This window comes from Aptenodytes patagonicus, chromosome 10, assembly GCF_965638725.1.
Source record: "Aptenodytes patagonicus chromosome 10, bAptPat1.pri.cur, whole genome shotgun sequence".
In the NCBI taxonomy this organism is placed as follows: Eukaryota; Metazoa; Chordata; class Aves; order Sphenisciformes; family Spheniscidae; genus Aptenodytes; species Aptenodytes patagonicus.
Window position 1 is genome coordinate 23985397 of NC_134958.1, and position 16103 is coordinate 24001499.

Consider the following 16103-nt stretch of genomic DNA (forward strand, 5'->3'; position numbering starts at 1 on the left):
AGATCGTCTGTATTCATGTTCTCTGTAGGTGGTGGCAAAAGAGGAGGTAGTGAGAAGAAGACAGCGTCTCCTTGCCCGGATTGCATGTCCTCCCATGCCGTCTGCTGGATGGGAGCCTGGAGCTGCCCGCCAGACCTCGTCCCCTTCAGATGGCACGTGCTTTGTGCTGCGAAGGGAACAAACCATCCTGTCAGGCAGCGTGTGATCACCAAACCTGGTGAATATGGGGCAAGTCCAGCCCAGCAGGACATGCAGGTGAGACGCAGCCAAGCTCAACCTAGTCTCCTCCACGCTTGGATTTTCTGCATATCCCAGGAGAAAGATGTCCTAGTGCACATACCTAAGCAAAGCTAAATATGCCTCCAATGGTCAAGTTAGGTGTCAGCAGTACTGAAAAGTGATGCAGAAACCCCTGGTCTTTGATTCTTACTTGTTTTTCATCAAGTTTTTACACAAGCTAAAGAATTACTTCTGCTTGCACTCACCTTTGCATGAAGGGCTTGGTGACACTGTCAAATTAAAGGAGAAAAAGGTAAGGAGAGGTGTTAGGCCACGGCGTAACTGCGGTGTGGCACAGGTAAGCCCAGTTTAGTTGAGCTGAAATGGGCCAGCCTGTGTCAAGCAGCCAAGGCTGGCCTGGGGCTGTGCAGCCTTCCTCTTGCAGACACCGCATGAATGTTTTGGCAAAAACACGCTGTGGATATTCGCCTTTACCCAACCTCGCTGTGGTTTGCTTGGTTTGCTTGCTGGAGAGGGAGCGGATGGCAAACTCATTCCCCCAGAGCTGGAGCTGTGGTGGCAGAGCAGGGACTGGGCGTGCAGCAGCATCTCTTTCGCTTGGTTCCACTTTTCTCGGAGGACATCTGTATTTGGCTGTGTGTCTTGAATGATTTTCCCCTCCTCTTGCACCCCATTCCTTCAGCTTTTCTCCCTACCATGCAGGAACTGGTGAAGCTTTAAAAACTCCAAAGAGACGTGACATTGAAGAAGTTGGTCTTCAAAAAAGTTCTCCTAAGTAAGTTGTTCTCCTAGAGAGTTGTCCTCCTAGAAGTTGTTCTCCCAAAAACATGCATACTTGGTTGACTCAGGAAATAGTTTGCTGGCAGCAAAATTGCTCGTAATTCATAAAGCACAAATGAGGCTTGTTTCACGCTTCAAACTTGCCAAGATATCCCTCAACAGCTCCACCCCCTGGGAACTTTTGCTGAAAAGCCAGCAGCAGCAGTGCAGCTACACCCTGGGTACCTTTGGACCCCCAAGCTGGACCCCAAGGATAAAACAGAGAAGGTTGTTCTAGACATGGCCCCGAAATTCAGATGTTAATCAAAATTAGCCAGCCTCTGGGATTGGCATGCATCATTCTCCCCCAGAGGGGGGATTTTTGAGTAAGCCATCAAAATATTTCCTAAGTAAGACCACAAAAAGCCCACAGATGCAATCAGGGCAAAGACTTCCCTGGTGCGGGAAGATGTTGATGTAAGTTTCCTTTGGAGGCATGGTTGTGTCATGTTGCCTGTGCCGCAGCGTCTTCAGCTTCTGCAGTCGACTCCACTCGTGCCCTAATCAGGATGAGGTTTTTCCTGTTGGTGTGATGCTCCTGGCCGTTACTCTCCGATGCTCTTGAGGACAGTAAAGGTGAAGCCGAGGTGGTGGTAGGCACTTTGGTGGCTCTCCGTGATCCAGAGGAGGAAGCCAGGACATGGTCCGTGAATCAAGCCACCTCAGGCTCTCACAGCAGAGGTGTGCTGCTCCGCTGGGGTCTCTGGAGGAGAAGCCCAAACTTTTTCCTCCCTCCCAGACCATCTTCTACCACAGAAGGACTACTGCTGGGGCTGGTGCAGTCCCTGGCTGGTCTCTAGAGCATGGCCGGCATTGCAGGCTGAGCTGTGTGGTGGCTCCGGTGAGTCCTGCCGTCCCATGCTGGGTGACAAGCGCTTTGCATGACCACCCAGCCATGACATCCCCACCTCTTCTGGTTTGAATGCTCCTCTGGTGAGCACAAAGTCCACGTAACTGCTCCCTCCACCCCAGCAAACTGTCGCTTGTAGCAAAAAATTTGCCTTTGAGGTAAATGTTTTTTCAAGCAAAGCAAGAGGTTTGCACAGGACAGTTATTATTATTGTACATCACAGAAAATGTGGTTTTAATGGAAAAAAGCTATGAAACAAGCCAAGATGCCTCAAAATCTTGAGTGGGTGTTCTGTGACACCAGTCACAGCAAATCATAATATGCCCAAGAAGAGACATGCAATAGACCACACCCACTGGGTTGCCAGGAACCCTTGCTTACATACATGAGATCTGCACTGATGAGATCCTCCTTGATCCAACAGTCACCAAGCAATCATACTGACTGCTTCATAAAATAGGAGCAGGCTGCCAGATTCTACCAAGTAGCACCATTTTTGGGTACTGCCATCAAACCCCAAGGTGTGGCAGAAGACCGGCCCCCAACAAGGCTTCTCCATGGGGTCAGCCACTTGCAGAAGAGAAACCCAGAAATGAAAGTCACTGACACACGTTTGCTTCCCCTCAGCCCAGCTTTACACCACACACCCCCAAGAAGCACAAGCTGGAGGTCTCCCCCTTGAAGTAGACACCACATCCTGCCCGTCCACTCCTTTTCCCCTCGCCCAGCTCTAAGATCAGACTAGTGTCCCCAAGGTCACTTTGTCCCTTTTTTTAACCTAGCGCCATCCCTTCAGAGCAACTCAGGAGCCTGAGTTTTCTTTTTTTTTTTTGATGGAAAAGCATTCCTGCACTTTCTCAGCAGGATAAAAAAGTGCACCTGCGCGTGGTGCCACCACCCTCCCCATCCAGCCACAACCCAGCAGCCATCGGAGCCCATGAAATCAGCTCGGGTTGTCATACGACTCTGAAGAAACATTTCAAGGACTCCACTGAAGTCTTGTGATTTTATTTAGATAAAAATCCTGTACAATTCAGAGCACTCAAGAACTACAATCGCTTTTTAATCAGTAATGCAGACATTTATAGCTATGTGCTCAAAAAAAAAAAATCCTCCTAGCTTGCATACTGCTTTGGGCAAATGATATCTTAACAGTAAGCTTTATTAAAGAAGGAATTCTACAATGAAGATGATTGCTCTTCTTCATCGTATCCACCAGCAAGATGTGAAGAAAAGGCAAGTCAAAATCATCTTGAGCTGTAAGGCCTGCATGGGGGAAAGGAGATTGACATCAGTCACTCTGTTCATACCTTCAACTGTAATTATTTTAGGAAAAAAAGTGTTTTCCACAAGGGAACTCCAACTGCAGAGTCAGAGGCTCCAGACTCTAGCGAAGTCACCAATGTCCCACCTCCAACCAAGCTTGGCATCCCTCACCATCAGTGACCTTCACGCCGATGTCCCACCAAAGCCTCCACACGCCACGCTGCCACATGGGCACAGTGCACCCCAGACCCTGCCCCAGGGCCAGGTTTCCATCCCCGCTGCCCAAAAGCGACTGACAAACTAGGAAGAGTGGCTGTATATAATTTTCCAGAGCTCTGTTACCTAGAAATGTCTGTACTGTACCAAATAATGGGTCCCTTTACCTCAGCATCCCATCTCAAGCGGCAGTTAGAAGCAAACACTTAAGCACTTACGGCATCCCTTCTAAATATCCTTCCAATCCAACCATTTTTGGGTCTGGGGGATCTCTTGAGCCTTTCCCCAGCCCCCAATATCACACCTCAGCTTTTCTGCTACAAATTAAGAGCATATCTTCTTCTGTTGTCCCCCACTAGAAAGCTGGCCAACTGACCTCCATTTTCTCTTGTCCCCGGAAGCCCAAGACCCCTCCTAGCCTTTGCTGCTCTACAGCAAGGAAGGGCTGGAGAGCTTTGAGGGAGAGCAGCATTAGATGACGCGAAGTGAAGGACTTGGATCCATCTCCATCTTCCCAGGAAGAAATGCCAAGGCAGTTTTTCCAATGTACAAAGTTCACTTGACTCATGATTCTGTCTCAGTCTAAAAGCCATCAGTAACATTTTCTGGTCCAGTGTGGAAGGCATTTCAAGTGAGGCCTTGCCAAGGCTTGTCCTAGGCGCAATTAATAATCCAGCCTCTACCAGGGTCCGTAACTAAGGTGTTTCAACCAGCATTGCAACTATGTCAGCTAGGCCATGTATCTTTAATTTTCTTTTTCGTTTCAAGGGTTAAGCTAGTATTTACCCGATTGCTGAATCCAGATCAGTTATGCCCAGACAGTTTGAAGAACCCGGACCACTCAGACCGTGAGACACTGGTGAACCAAGACTGCTTCTGGTCTGGCAGCAAGGCCCTGACCTATGCCTCACAGATCCCACATTACCAAGCCGACACGCCAGCCTGCCTCCCCCCCAAGTCACAGGGATTTCCAGGTATGGCAACTTCCTCCTCACCAGATAGAAGATAGCACCGCAGGGTCTGGAGAAGCACTAGAGAACACGCAACAACTCTGAACGATATCTGGCAGACATGTGGCAAAGTTTTGCTCCAAGGGGTTCCTTTCTTTTGAGCAAAGGAGATTCTTGTAGGCAAGGTATGGCTGAGAACTGGCCAACATAGTGGGTAGAAAGGGTGTGGGAACAGCCCCGCTCCCAGTCAGCCGAAACACTATAGATATGGGGGTTTTTTTGGTGGTTGCTTTTGCTCCTCAACTCTGCAAGCCACAGACTTCCCCCTACAGAAAGCAGTCCACATTCCCCTTATCAGCACAGCATGGAGCATCAGCGTAACTCACCATGATTATCCCGGACACAGCTTAGAAGTCTGCATCTGCAAGAAGGAAGGGGAGAATGTTAGGTTGCGAGGCAAACGGCACCCCCTCTCACCATCACCACAAGCCCACCCCTGCTGGAAACAGCCCCAGTGCAGCAACCAGAGAGCTGCCCTTGCTCGGCTGTCTCCTTGCTGCAGCAGGCTGGGTCACCACGATCGGTCCCCACCGCTATATCCTTCTTTACATTCACCAAATATAAAGCCAAAAATCACTGCACGACCCATCTCTTTCTAGGCAAGTCCACCTAGAAAAAGATCGGAGTGCTCCACTGAGAGTCGTCAGACACAGCATTACCAAATACCTACAGGTAATACCAAGGCAAGTCTTCCCTGTCTGCTACTAACGAACTCTTTCACAGATACGTACACACAGCCGTTTCAGCAGCCCAGCTGAAACCAAGCTAATTTTCCATCTGTAGCACAAGACCTTCAAAATCCACCCCATTATAGCACCCTGTTTCCTGAGAAGGGGAACAGAGACACTGTGGATATAAATTAACGAGCCCTGGCTTCTGCACATGAACGGGGGCAAAACTTGAAGAGGAAGGCACACAATACCCCATTGGAACGACTGCGGCTCTCCGAAGGTGGAATGGGCCACCCTGCAAACGTAGACGTCACCCTTCCGGGGGTTGAACGGCGCGTACACCAGGCGCTGGAATTGCCACTTCTCATTGAAGGACATGTCCGTGTACTTCACGTTGCTCATGGGCTCCCCATTCTTGAGGAGGGAAATGTCAATCTTCGGAGGGTGGAAACCACTCACGAAGCAGTTGAGGACGTTTTCCTCCCCGTCTGCGACATGTTTGCGGGAATACACCTCCACCTTCGGTGCCTCTGGAGAGGGGGGGTAAGGCGTTAGTGAGAAGCAGGGCTGCAGCGGGCACCGCCTGGGAGAAGCCAGTGCCCACCCACCCACCCGGGCACGGTAACCTCACAGCACCTCCCCCCCGGCTCATACCGGTAACAGGGCCCTCACCGCCTCCCGTACCGGTACAGGGCCCCTCACAGCACCAGCACCTGCCCCCCCCCCCCCGGACCGGGCCCCTCACAGCACACACACCCACCGATAACCGGTACCGCGCCCCTCACCCCCAGCAAAGCCCTTCACGCCGCCCCGGGCACCCACCATCCGCCTTCCCCAGGGCGACCAGCCCGATCAGCACCAGGACCCCCGCCTTCAGTGCAAGCTCCATGGCCGCCAACACCTCCGCTCCCGGACTAACCCGCCCTGCTCGTCCGCCGCCTTTTATAGCCCCTGCCGCGCGCGGCCAATCGCGGTGCGGAAGTGCCTACGCGTCATCAGTCTCCGGGCAGAGAGGGAGCTGAGAGGTTATGCGAGCCCGCCCGCCTGCTGGCAGCGTCGCTTTCGCTTTCGCTTCCGCTTCAGGCCTGAGGCACCGCCCGGGGCTTGGCGGGCCCGGAGCCGCCCCGGTGCCCGGCCGCGGCTCTGTCCGACGCCACGCCAACCGGAGCCACCCCGGCAGCCCGGCCGCGGGTGGGGCTGCTGCCGTGGCTGTGCCCCAGGCCCGGCCTGCCCCGTCCCGGGGCCCGCCCCGCCCTTGGCCTTCGCCTCGGGGATGGAGGCATCAAAGGTGCGAGGCAGCACCGGGCCCCAGCCACTGCTCCCCCGGACCTTGGGCTGGATGCCTGCGGTCAGGAACCTCCGCCAGGAGCGGGTCGTGGAGCAGCGGCTACCAGGTGCTCACCTGGCTCTTACTCCTCACCAAAAGGGGGGTAAAAAACCACCTCTCGTGGAGGACTTTGCAGCCAGGGCCAGTATTAACGCCAACAGCCGACGCTGGCGCAGTCCGGCCGCCTTCCTTTCTGAACCTTGGCTTGCTTTCTTTTGAAGCCTGTGCATCAGCGTCTTGGTCTGGCAGCTGCAGGATGGATTGGCTCTGCCATTCGAGCGCAGCACGGACTCCCCGACATCGAACACAAGAACCCAAAGGTCAAAGAGCCAGGTTTTCTGGTGTCTCCTCCAGAAAAAACTATGAGCACCGTAGCCCAGCTAGGCTAGGTACGCCTCTGGGTGGCTCTGTAACACTACAGGCACTGCTTAGAGAAGTACAGCAGCTTTGAATAGCAGCACTTAAGAAAACCAAGGTTAAAAAAGGGAAATGAACCAGTATTAAAGAGCACGTAGATATTTTATACGCCTAGGAGCTTGTCTGCTTGTGGTCCTACAGGTGATCTGCTGCTTATCTTTAGAGTCACTGTTTCAGGCTGGGAAGCAGACATACTGTCCTCCATCTAGCTGCATGAGGATTAAAAAGTAAAAAAAGAAAAAGAGAAAGGAAAGTCACTACTAGCAGGAAGAAAACAGCAGTGCCATGGAGCTCCTTTAACACTGAGCCCCATTAAGACTTGCCATCTTAATACATCCCATTTAAAAACCTATCTTTAAATCAATAAAGCACGCACAGAGAACATCCCCCCACCCAAAGGCAGCAGGTAAATCAGTAGGGACTGAGCAAAGAAAAAACCCGCAAATACTCGTTATCAATCCAACTGGACCAGCTCCGAGCTGAGCTCTCGCTCGGTTTGCTGGCTGCCCGGTGAGCGGTGCCGGCGGCCACGCAGCTGCCGTTGAGTGTTTTTGCTGTGAGATAAGGGGATGCAGCTGCTGCTGGAGCCTTATCAAGGATCTCAGGGCTTATCAAGGATCTCAGGGCTCTCGCAGAACTAAACGCCAACCGCTGTGTCGGCGGCTGAGCTGGCGCCCGGGGTCACCGCCTCGGAGCCCGACCCGCAGGCTAGTCTGGCTCTCCCAGGTGAGCCATCCCCTTGGCTCGGGGAGGATTAATTACACGAATAGCTGATTGCAGGACACAAATCCTTTCTCCGCACTGACACCCGGGCTCTCCCTGTTGGGATGGGAATCCCTGGAGATGATTCTGCCATAACCAGCAACGCCCGGCAGACTTTCCCCGTGAGAAGCTGAACCACGAGTTTCTTCCCTGTGATGTTTCTAAAAGGCCACGCTGGTTTGAGTCGAACAGCCAAATCTCTCTTTTTTAGGGCGCTTCTGCTTTTATTAGCAGAGACAAATACGTAAGGTGTGGGTGAGGTCTGACACAACCGAGGCGCTCCCGGCATTCGGGGGGACGAGGGCAGCCTGCCACGCTTCGCGGGACACGGAGATTTACAGCTGCTTCGCCTTAGTTTTGCTCCCCTGTGCTTTCAAATCTACCGCCGTACGTCTCCGAGGCCGCGCTTCCAGCCGGACCGACCACGTCCCGCTGGTTTTCCATGACCGCTCAGAGGGGTATGGGCTCGGAGAACGCCATCGCTGGCAGGGAGCGACGAGAGCGGTTGAAAAAGCCAGGCTGGGGCTTTCTGTGCCCTGAAAGACGCGGGTGTTTGCACTGTTACACCCCCTTTCGCGGGTGGGGTCGTTAAACCTCACCCTCATCCCCCCCAGCCCCATCCCCGCTCCACGCACCGCCGGCGGTTCCGGCCGCGTGGGCGGGGCCTAGCCGAGGGGGCGGGGCGAAGAGACTGCGCAGGCGCGGGGCGCCGCCGGGCGCCGCCATGCTGTACGGCAAGCGCATGCGCGGCGGCGCGGTGCCGCCGGAGCGGCGGCGGCGGTCCGTAAAAGGCGGCGGCGGGGGCAGCCCGGCCCCGTAGAGGGACGCGGGCGGGCGGGCGGTGCTGCGGCATGGCGGAGGGCGGCGAGCCGCTTGTGAGTGCCCGCCCTGTTCCGCCCTGGCATGCTGGCCCGTCCCCGGGGCCGCCTCCTTTCCCGCTGCCCCGGGTCACGCCCCCCCTCCTCGGTGCCGGCTCCCCCGGGGCCGCCTTCCCGGTGCTGGCTCTCCCTGGCGTGGTCGGTAGCCGAGAAGACACTGCCCTGGAGGTGCCGGTGGGGTGCCCTTCCCTGCCTTGTGCTCGGGTGCTGTTCATGCCCCGACAGCGGGGTGTTCACTCTGAAGCCTAATGGTGTCCCTCAGTGCCAGCCACGCTGGTGCTCTTCCATGCCAGCATCCCCTGCGCTGGCAGGGGACACCGTCACCTCCGGGTGGCCACAGCCCTGGTCCTGGCAGGCTTCAGTGGGCTCCTACCCTCTGCTGAGCCAGCGGGTCCTGCCCTCACTGGTAGTGCCAGTGGTTCTCGCTCTTCCCTTTCCAGCTGCAGAGCAGCCATGAGCCCTGGGGGCTGCCTGGCACTGTCAGTGGTGTCAGGGGGAGGTTGGGTGCCCTGCACTTGGGGGGCAGGTTAGGGTTACCCCATCCCTGCCTGTCTCCCTTAGCGGGGACCCTGCTGCTTTCGACTCCAGATCCTTGAGGACTACCTGCTGGTGGAAGATGCGCCTCTGCTGGAGGAGATGGCCGAGGAGGACGAAGAGCTCGACCTGTACAATGAGATGACTTTTGGGTTAGGTAAGATCTCAGGGGAGCCCCAGGGTCGGGGAGATCAGCCAGCACCCGACGGGGTGAGGAGGATGGAGGTAGGGGGGTGAGGAACGTGTCCTCCTGCCTGGTAAGGAGCTGGGTTGGGAGCAGGGACCCCGGTGGGCACTGCCTAGGTTCTCACCTACCCTGACGTGCTCTGCTTCCCCCCTCCAAGACCGAGACTCCACTGAGGAGGATGCCGCAAAACACCTGATGCCTCTGGAGATGAGTCCTGAGCTGGCCGAAGTAGTGGCAGAGGAGACCGAGGCTGGGGAAGAACCAGGGCCTGGAGTGGCTGAGCAACTGGAGGAGCTGGGAGAGCCCCAGGAGGAAGGTGGGATGGAGCCGGAGGTTGAGCAGGTCGGCTCCGAGTTGGAGGAAGAGGACGAGGAGCTGGGGACTGAGGAGCAGGAGGAAGACCAGGAGCCCTGCGAGGAGCCCAATGACCTGGGAGACCCAGCAGTGATGAAAGCCGTGCAGAGCAAACCCACGCTGGAGGTGACGTGTGAGCGGAGAGGGAGGGGACCCACGCCTGGCCAGCAGGCAGAGGGGCTGGCAGGGACCTGCTGCTCCCCCCCCCCCCATCCCCACACCTGTGGGTCCTGCCCCACAGAGCACACCAGGGGGTAGTTTGGTCCCTGCCCAAGGGAGGAAGACCTGCTGTGCCAGGGCTGAGTACGTGCCTGTAACCTCTTCTTTGCTTGCAGAGCCAGGACTCGGCGGTGCTGGACAGCAGGATTGGTGCTTGCTGGGCAGAGTTCGGCAAAGAGGACATGGTAAAAATGTCCCCTCCCATCCGGTGACAAGGCTAAGTGGCCCCTGCAGTGTCCCCTGCCCCTCTCCTCCTGTCCTCCTTCCCTGTGCTGACCATCTCCCTGTCTTCCAGCTGGCGATGGATCCTGCGGTGTGGGGCTCCTGCTCTGGCAGCATCCCGCCCCACCACGTGCTGGAGGTGGGTACCCCTAGCCAGGCCCTCGGGGAGCGGCTGAGGGCTTCCCGGTACCCTGGGCCAAGGGTCATGCAGGCGATTTGGGGTGACCAGGGGATCTCCAAAGCCTCATCGTGGGTCTGGAGGTGCAAGGACGTGTCTCTTGGGTGCCAAGGCTGTGCCAAGGTGCCCACCCTAAGCAGAGCCTGGGTTTGAAGGCAAAGCTGTTGAGTTTGGGGGGGGGACCGGGACCCCCATGCTGGGTGTCCCTGTGGGTCCCCTGCTGTTGCATGCCGCCAGGATGGGAGCCTGGCCGGTGCATGGTCTGGTTGAGCAACAGCCAAAGGCTTTGGTGAGCTGCCTGATGCTGGGGGGGAGCTAAACTGATCCCAGCTGGGCCCCGTTCCCACCTCCTGCTGCCTCCTCCCTGCAGGATAAAGCCATCCTCCAGGTCCTGGAGAGGGCCCCACCATCCACCAACGTGGCCCTCGACTTCCTCAGCTCCCCCATGCAGAGGGGCTACGGGGGCTCTCCCCGGCTCAAACGCCCCGACTTCAGACTGATGTCCCCCAAGTCCTTCCCCCAGCGCTTTCTCCGGCAGGTAACAGGTTTTGGGGGGCTCTTGCATCCCCTCTTCCTCTGCCCTCCCCTCCCCAGAGGTGCAGCTTTGAGGACAGGCTTGTCCTAGTGACACCTCCCGTCTCCTGCCCTGCAGCAGTCGCCTCTGATGCCTCGTTCACCGTGCTCCCCTCGGCCCTTCACGCCAGCTCGCAGACCCTCTCCGCTCTTTGCTTCCAACCAGGTAACGCAGTGGGCTGTGAGCCATCGCCGTGGCCCTGGAGTGGCAGGGGACGGTGACGGTGCCTCCCCAAAGCTCTGCCATCCAGGGCAGACTTTGCAGCTCCGTCTAATCCTGAGCGCACGTCTCCAGCGTCTTGCTGATGGGGAAAGCGGAGCTACTGGTGTAGCCATTGCTTCATAAATCTGTTTGTCCTGATGTCCCCACGGGACCTGCACCAGGCATGGTGTTGTGCTTGGTGTCACTCTGGGACACTGGTGATGGACCTGGGGCGTGCAATCCCTGGTGACACCAGGGTCCCCTTGCTTTGCCCAGCCTTGGTGGCAGGATCCTGGAGGAAGTCACCTTGCCGTGGTGCCCCACGTGTCCCCTCCGTGCAGGCTGAGGGTGGCCCCTGCGAAGATGGGAGCCAGAAGCCAGCATGGAGCTTGCAGACCTCGCCGGGACCCTCGGAGGGGAAGGCTCAGACACTTGATTGCTTCTCTCTCTCCCTCTCCAGACCGCAGGGTACGCGGCTCCGACCCCTTTCCGGCCCATGTCGCCCAACATCAGCAGCCCGCCGCGGCCTCTCGCCATGCACTTCGGTCCTATGTCTCCCTCTTTGGACCCTGCTCTCTTCTTCAGTCCATCAGCCAGCAGCCAACTGAACCTCAGGTAGCAGGATGGCAAGTGGGGTGCCCGGGTGGGACTGAAGGAGCCCCACAAAGCAGCTGGGGGGGGGGTGCCCCCTCTGGGGATGGCTCTAGTGTGGGTGCTGAGCCCCCTGACCCCCGTCAGTCTCCTTTGCAGTGTGCCCAGCCATATGACCCAGCTGCACCCCCAGCACCAGCGGATCCTGACCCAGCGGCAGCAGCAAGGTGGGCAGGTGCAGAGGTAAGGGGGTCCTGGGTCCCCGGGGAGCTGTGGGGGGGTGGTGGGGCTCTAGGCAGTCAAAGCAGGCTGTGATCTTCTCCCGTGCCAGCACCTCCCCCAAGAAGCTGTGGTCTCCTAAAATGGACCCTTACTCTGGGCTGATGACCTCCAAGGAGAAGGACTGGGTCATTAAGGTGGAGATGATCCAGCTGCAGAGCGAGAACATGGATGATGACTACTACTACCAGGTGAGCTCCTGCCGGCAGTACCAGGGCCTCATCCTGCTCCTCGGGGCTGGGGCTTCATCCCTTTGGGAGCCAGACGATGCCCGGGCTCATGCTGGCTCCCCTCCTGGCTATGCCTGTCATTACAGACGTACTACCAGCGACTGGAGCACAAACAGGTGGAAGAGGAGCTGCTCGGCCGGCGCAACAAGCAGGAGCCCCCCAAGCTGGTCACGCCGTTCATCCAGAAAGTGGAGACGTACGACTCTGGTGAGGGCCTGGGGCGGGGGGCCAGGCAAGGGGTTGCAGGACGCGGTTTCACTGCGTTTCATCTCTCTTCTAGTGGTGCGCATCGCGGGCTCGCTGGGCCAGGTCGCGGTGTCCACCTGCTACAGCCCTCGCCGGGCCATTGATGCTGTGCACCATGCCCTCGTGGAGGAGGTAGGTGAGGGGGAGGCCGGGCTGGTGCCTGCCCTGGATGCTTGGGGACACTGCTCCGAGCTTTCCCCAGGCCCTGGAGCAGCTTTAGCAGGAGCTTTAGGAGCTTCTGCAGCTGAGCATGGGTGCCACCCCGGCTCTGGGTGCTGCCCCGAGCCATGGGATGGAGCGCGCAGTTGGAGCAGGTGCCGCCTCGGTGGTGGCAGCTTGTCCCCTGCCAAGGGGTGGGATGGGGCTCTGGGCAGTCGGAGCTGGCCGTGGCTTCCCCGTGGGATTGCTCTGTATCCTGAAGCCGCCTCTGATCCCCAGGGAGCAGCTGGCCCAGCGCTCTGCCGGCGGCGGTGTCTGGTGCTGGCTGTAACTGTTGTGCCTTCCTTTCTCCCCTCCTGAAGGCTGCGGGGAGCCACCGGCTTCGAGCGCTGCACAGGATCGAGAAGGTGAGCGAGCCGCCATTCAGGGCGATGTAGATGCTTGCTTTTCATCCGAGGAGCTCTGAGAAGGGATGTCTGCCTGGGCAGAGGTCCTGGATAACTGGCAGGCAGAGGATGCTCCAAGCTGCCTCCTTACCCCATGTGGTTTCTCCAGCTCTTCCTGCAGCTGCTGGAAGTGGAGGAGATGCAGCGGAAGATGTCTCTGGCCCTGGAGGAGCAGCAGCCCTGCTGTCAGGAGCAGAAGAGCCAAGAAGTGGAGCGTATCTACCAAGCCTTGAAAATCAGGGCTTGCAGCAGTGAAGAGTGAGTTTGTGCCGTTGGGGAGCCGGGAGCAGGTGGCATGTCCAGGTCTTCATGGGGCTCAGTTGGTCATGGATGAGTAGTTCTGGGTGACGGCGAGGGTTGGATCCTGTCCTCTGTGTATCTCCGTGGCCTGTGCTGACCCTGCCCATGAGCCTCATCCTCCACTGGAGCTGATGCTGGTCCTTCTGGATGGACAGAGATGCTACAGGTCACTTGGGATCTGTGCCAATGGAGCCTTCGTCCCCAGGGAGGCAGAGGATGAATTCCTGCAACTCCTGTGTGTGCAGAAGGGCAAGAAGCTCACAGCCCGGCTGCTGCCCCACCTGACCCGGGAGCAAGCGGAGAAGATCCTGCTGACCGTCACCCACCACCTGCCCTTCCTCATGAAGAAGGACGTGTTAGATGAGGCGAGCACCTCCAGCCAGGGCAGGGGCATCCCAGGCTGCCTCCTTCCCCTGTTGCTCTTGCTGGGGCGGGGGGGCACTCTGGGCAATGGGGGGGCCCATCTTGCTGGGTCCCCAGCATGGCCAGGCAGCTGGTGGGCTTGACGTGAGGCAGGAGCCTCTTTCCTTCCCTGAGGAGGAGGAAGGTCTCCAGGAGGGGTTAAAGCACTCCTGGTGGCAGTCCCTCCCTGGGGGGGGGGGGGTGTGGTGTGGTGTGTATGCAGCATTGACCCTTGCATCCCCCGCAGGTGTTGGGATGGGGCTCGGGGATGGGGCTGTGGCCGTGATGGGTCAAACAGTCTCAGATTCCTGCTCTCCCCTCTGCCCTGCCCAGTCTCTCCCCCTGCTCTACAGCCCCTTTAACAAGGTGGTGGGCGGGATGACCTTCAGCAAACTCATAGAGGTCCTGCAGGAGATGACCAGGCCTCTACCCGAGTCTCCTGAGCTCCCCCTCGCCATGGCCTTGAAGAACCAGGTAGGTGGCCCCAAGGAGGGCAGAGCTGTGTGGCGTCCCCGGGGTGCCACCACCGCCGACCGTGATGCTCCTCCTGGTGCTTCCCCGCAGTTTGGGATCTCCTTGCTCTACTCCCTGCTGAGCCACGGCGAGAGGCTGCTGTCCTCCGACACACCGCTGGAGCCACGCGGCGGGGACTTCGAGACGTGGTGAGGGGCCGTGCAAACAACGGGGTTGGGGTTCGCTAGCCGGTGGGGCGCTCAACCCCCTGCATTGATGCCCCCAGGACAGACACGGTATTCCTGGTCGCCCGGGAGCTGTCACAAGTGCCCAAGGCCTCGCTGGTGGAGCCTCTCTTCTTGCCCAGCAACCTTCTCTCTCTCTTCTGCCGCTACCTGGACAAGCAGACCGTCCACCACCTGGAAGCCAAGATGGAGTGAGTACTGCGTGGCACGGCTCCCTGCTTCTGCCAGGGATCCCTCAGATGCAGCAGGCAGCATCGGGGGCTCACTGCTTCTGTCCCCTTGGGGACCTCACTGGGCGCAAGTCTCCAAACCTCCACTGGGCTGAGCTGATCCTTGTGGCTTTGCCCCTGTTCTTAGCTGTCCCGGGACCATGCTGGCTGGCGCTGGGTTTTGTGTTTGCATCAGGTTCACCACACCTTGATGGCACGTCCCCATGGGATGAATCAAAGTGGGTGGCAAAAAGTCAGGGGGATCCCCCCAGCAATTTAGCCAGCAGCTCTAGGGCACCCTGGGGTGGTTGGGCAGGCAGGCTCCAGGCAGCTGCCGGCAGCACGAGTGTGACAACCTGATGCTCCAACCTCGTCCTTTCTCCACAGGTGCTCCCCGCTGCCGTCGGAGGCTGCCATGCCGTGCTGAGCCCCGGGAACTGGGGATGGGAGCCGGGGCCAGCGGTGCCAGGAACGGGCAGGGCCTGTGACTTTGAGTTTCGAAGCATACACTTACCCTGGTGCGGGGCACTCTGGGTGAACCGGGCACTGGCAGGGCCGGCGCTCGAGGGCTGATGCCGACCTGCCTCGGTGCCTGGGAGCACAGCACGGGGAGGCGGGTAACTTATTTTGGCCTCGCACCCAGCAGCAGTGAGTGCCAGATCACGGCGGGTGTCGAGGTGGGGTCTGCAGAGGGGCGCTGGGAGCACCTGGGGGTGAGTGACTTTCTGTACAGCACTTGAAATAAAATAAAAAGGTGATTAATGAGCTCCTCCGGCTCCTATGGGCAGCTTCTGCTGTAAGCACAGGGGTCCTGGAGGCATCGCCTGGGCATGGAGACCCCTGGTCAGGGATGGTGGGGATCTGAGTGCGCAGTAAAGGGGAAGGAGAAGCAGGGAAGGATGCACAGAGGACCCAAAAAGAGGATAAAGGGGGATGGAGGAGAAGGCAATGTGTTCCGAAGGAAGCGGAGGGGATCAGAGGGACCCATGTGGCTGGGGACAGAGGGGAATTGAGCTCCCAGGGAGAGGAATGGGCTGGAAGAAAATGGATGTGGTGGGGAATATGGGGTGAGAGCTTGCCCTGAGGGGAAAGGAAAGATCAGTGCATGCAGGAGGACACATCTGGGTGCACCTGGGGAGGATATGGGGGATCTTGAACATACATGGGTGGGTAATAAAGTGCCTCTTCTCTCTGCTGAGCTCTCAAAGGCTAATTAGTCTAAAGGCTTGCAGGCATGGTCGTGACGAAGTACCTTGAAGCACCTTTTCTTGAGCCACTTTAGCTGACCATGACTACCCTCACTCCTGCATCTAGGGCTGAGGGGGTGCCTAGGTGCAGCATCTGGTCTCACTGTAGAAATCTTTGCGGCTCCTGCCTGGCTTGCAGGGGTATATGGTGGGATTTCCCCTAACCCTGTGGGACATCGGAGCCTAGGATGCCTGTGCCTGAGCACCTGGATACCCATCCAGAGGTCTAAACTTAACAGCCAAAGCCTGGTGTGTGTTCAAAAGAGGTTTGCACCAGAAAGTTGTCTCATCCTCAGACTGGTGGCTATCGTATCTGCCCAAGCTCCAACCCCATGTAGACGAGAGCAGATGAAACTATTCCTTTAAACTGA

At 57.9% G+C, this 16103-nt stretch overlaps 2 protein-coding genes across 2 annotated transcripts; one reads left to right on the forward strand and one right to left on the reverse strand.

Annotated features, from left to right (window-relative positions):
• Positions 1-2901: 2901 nt before the first annotated feature.
• On the reverse strand, positions 2902-6004 carry B2M (beta-2-microglobulin). The gene is made up of 4 exons (XM_076348614.1): positions 5895-6004; positions 5324-5602; positions 4728-4762; positions 2902-3175 (listed from the first exon to the last, which is right to left on the reverse strand). The coding sequence occupies exons 1-3, from the start codon at positions 5959-5961 to the stop codon at positions 4749-4751; spliced, it is 360 nt and encodes a 119-aa protein (XP_076204729.1). The 5' UTR covers positions 5962-6004; the 3' UTR covers positions 2902-3175; positions 4728-4748.
• Positions 6005-8429: 2425 nt separating this feature from the next.
• PATL2 (PAT1 homolog 2) lies at positions 8430-15076 on the forward strand. The gene is made up of 19 exons (XM_076348683.1): positions 8430-8630; positions 9045-9147; positions 9335-9657; positions 9867-9935; positions 10046-10111; positions 10521-10688; positions 10803-10889; positions 11386-11540; positions 11676-11759; positions 11848-11986; positions 12112-12232; positions 12306-12403; positions 12793-12837; positions 12986-13134; positions 13382-13541; positions 13912-14052; positions 14143-14240; positions 14318-14467; positions 14873-15076. The coding sequence occupies exons 1-19, from the start codon at positions 8430-8432 to the stop codon at positions 14910-14912; spliced, it is 2397 nt and encodes a 798-aa protein (XP_076204798.1). The 3' UTR covers positions 14913-15076.
• The last annotated feature ends 1027 nt before the right edge of the window (positions 15077-16103 follow it).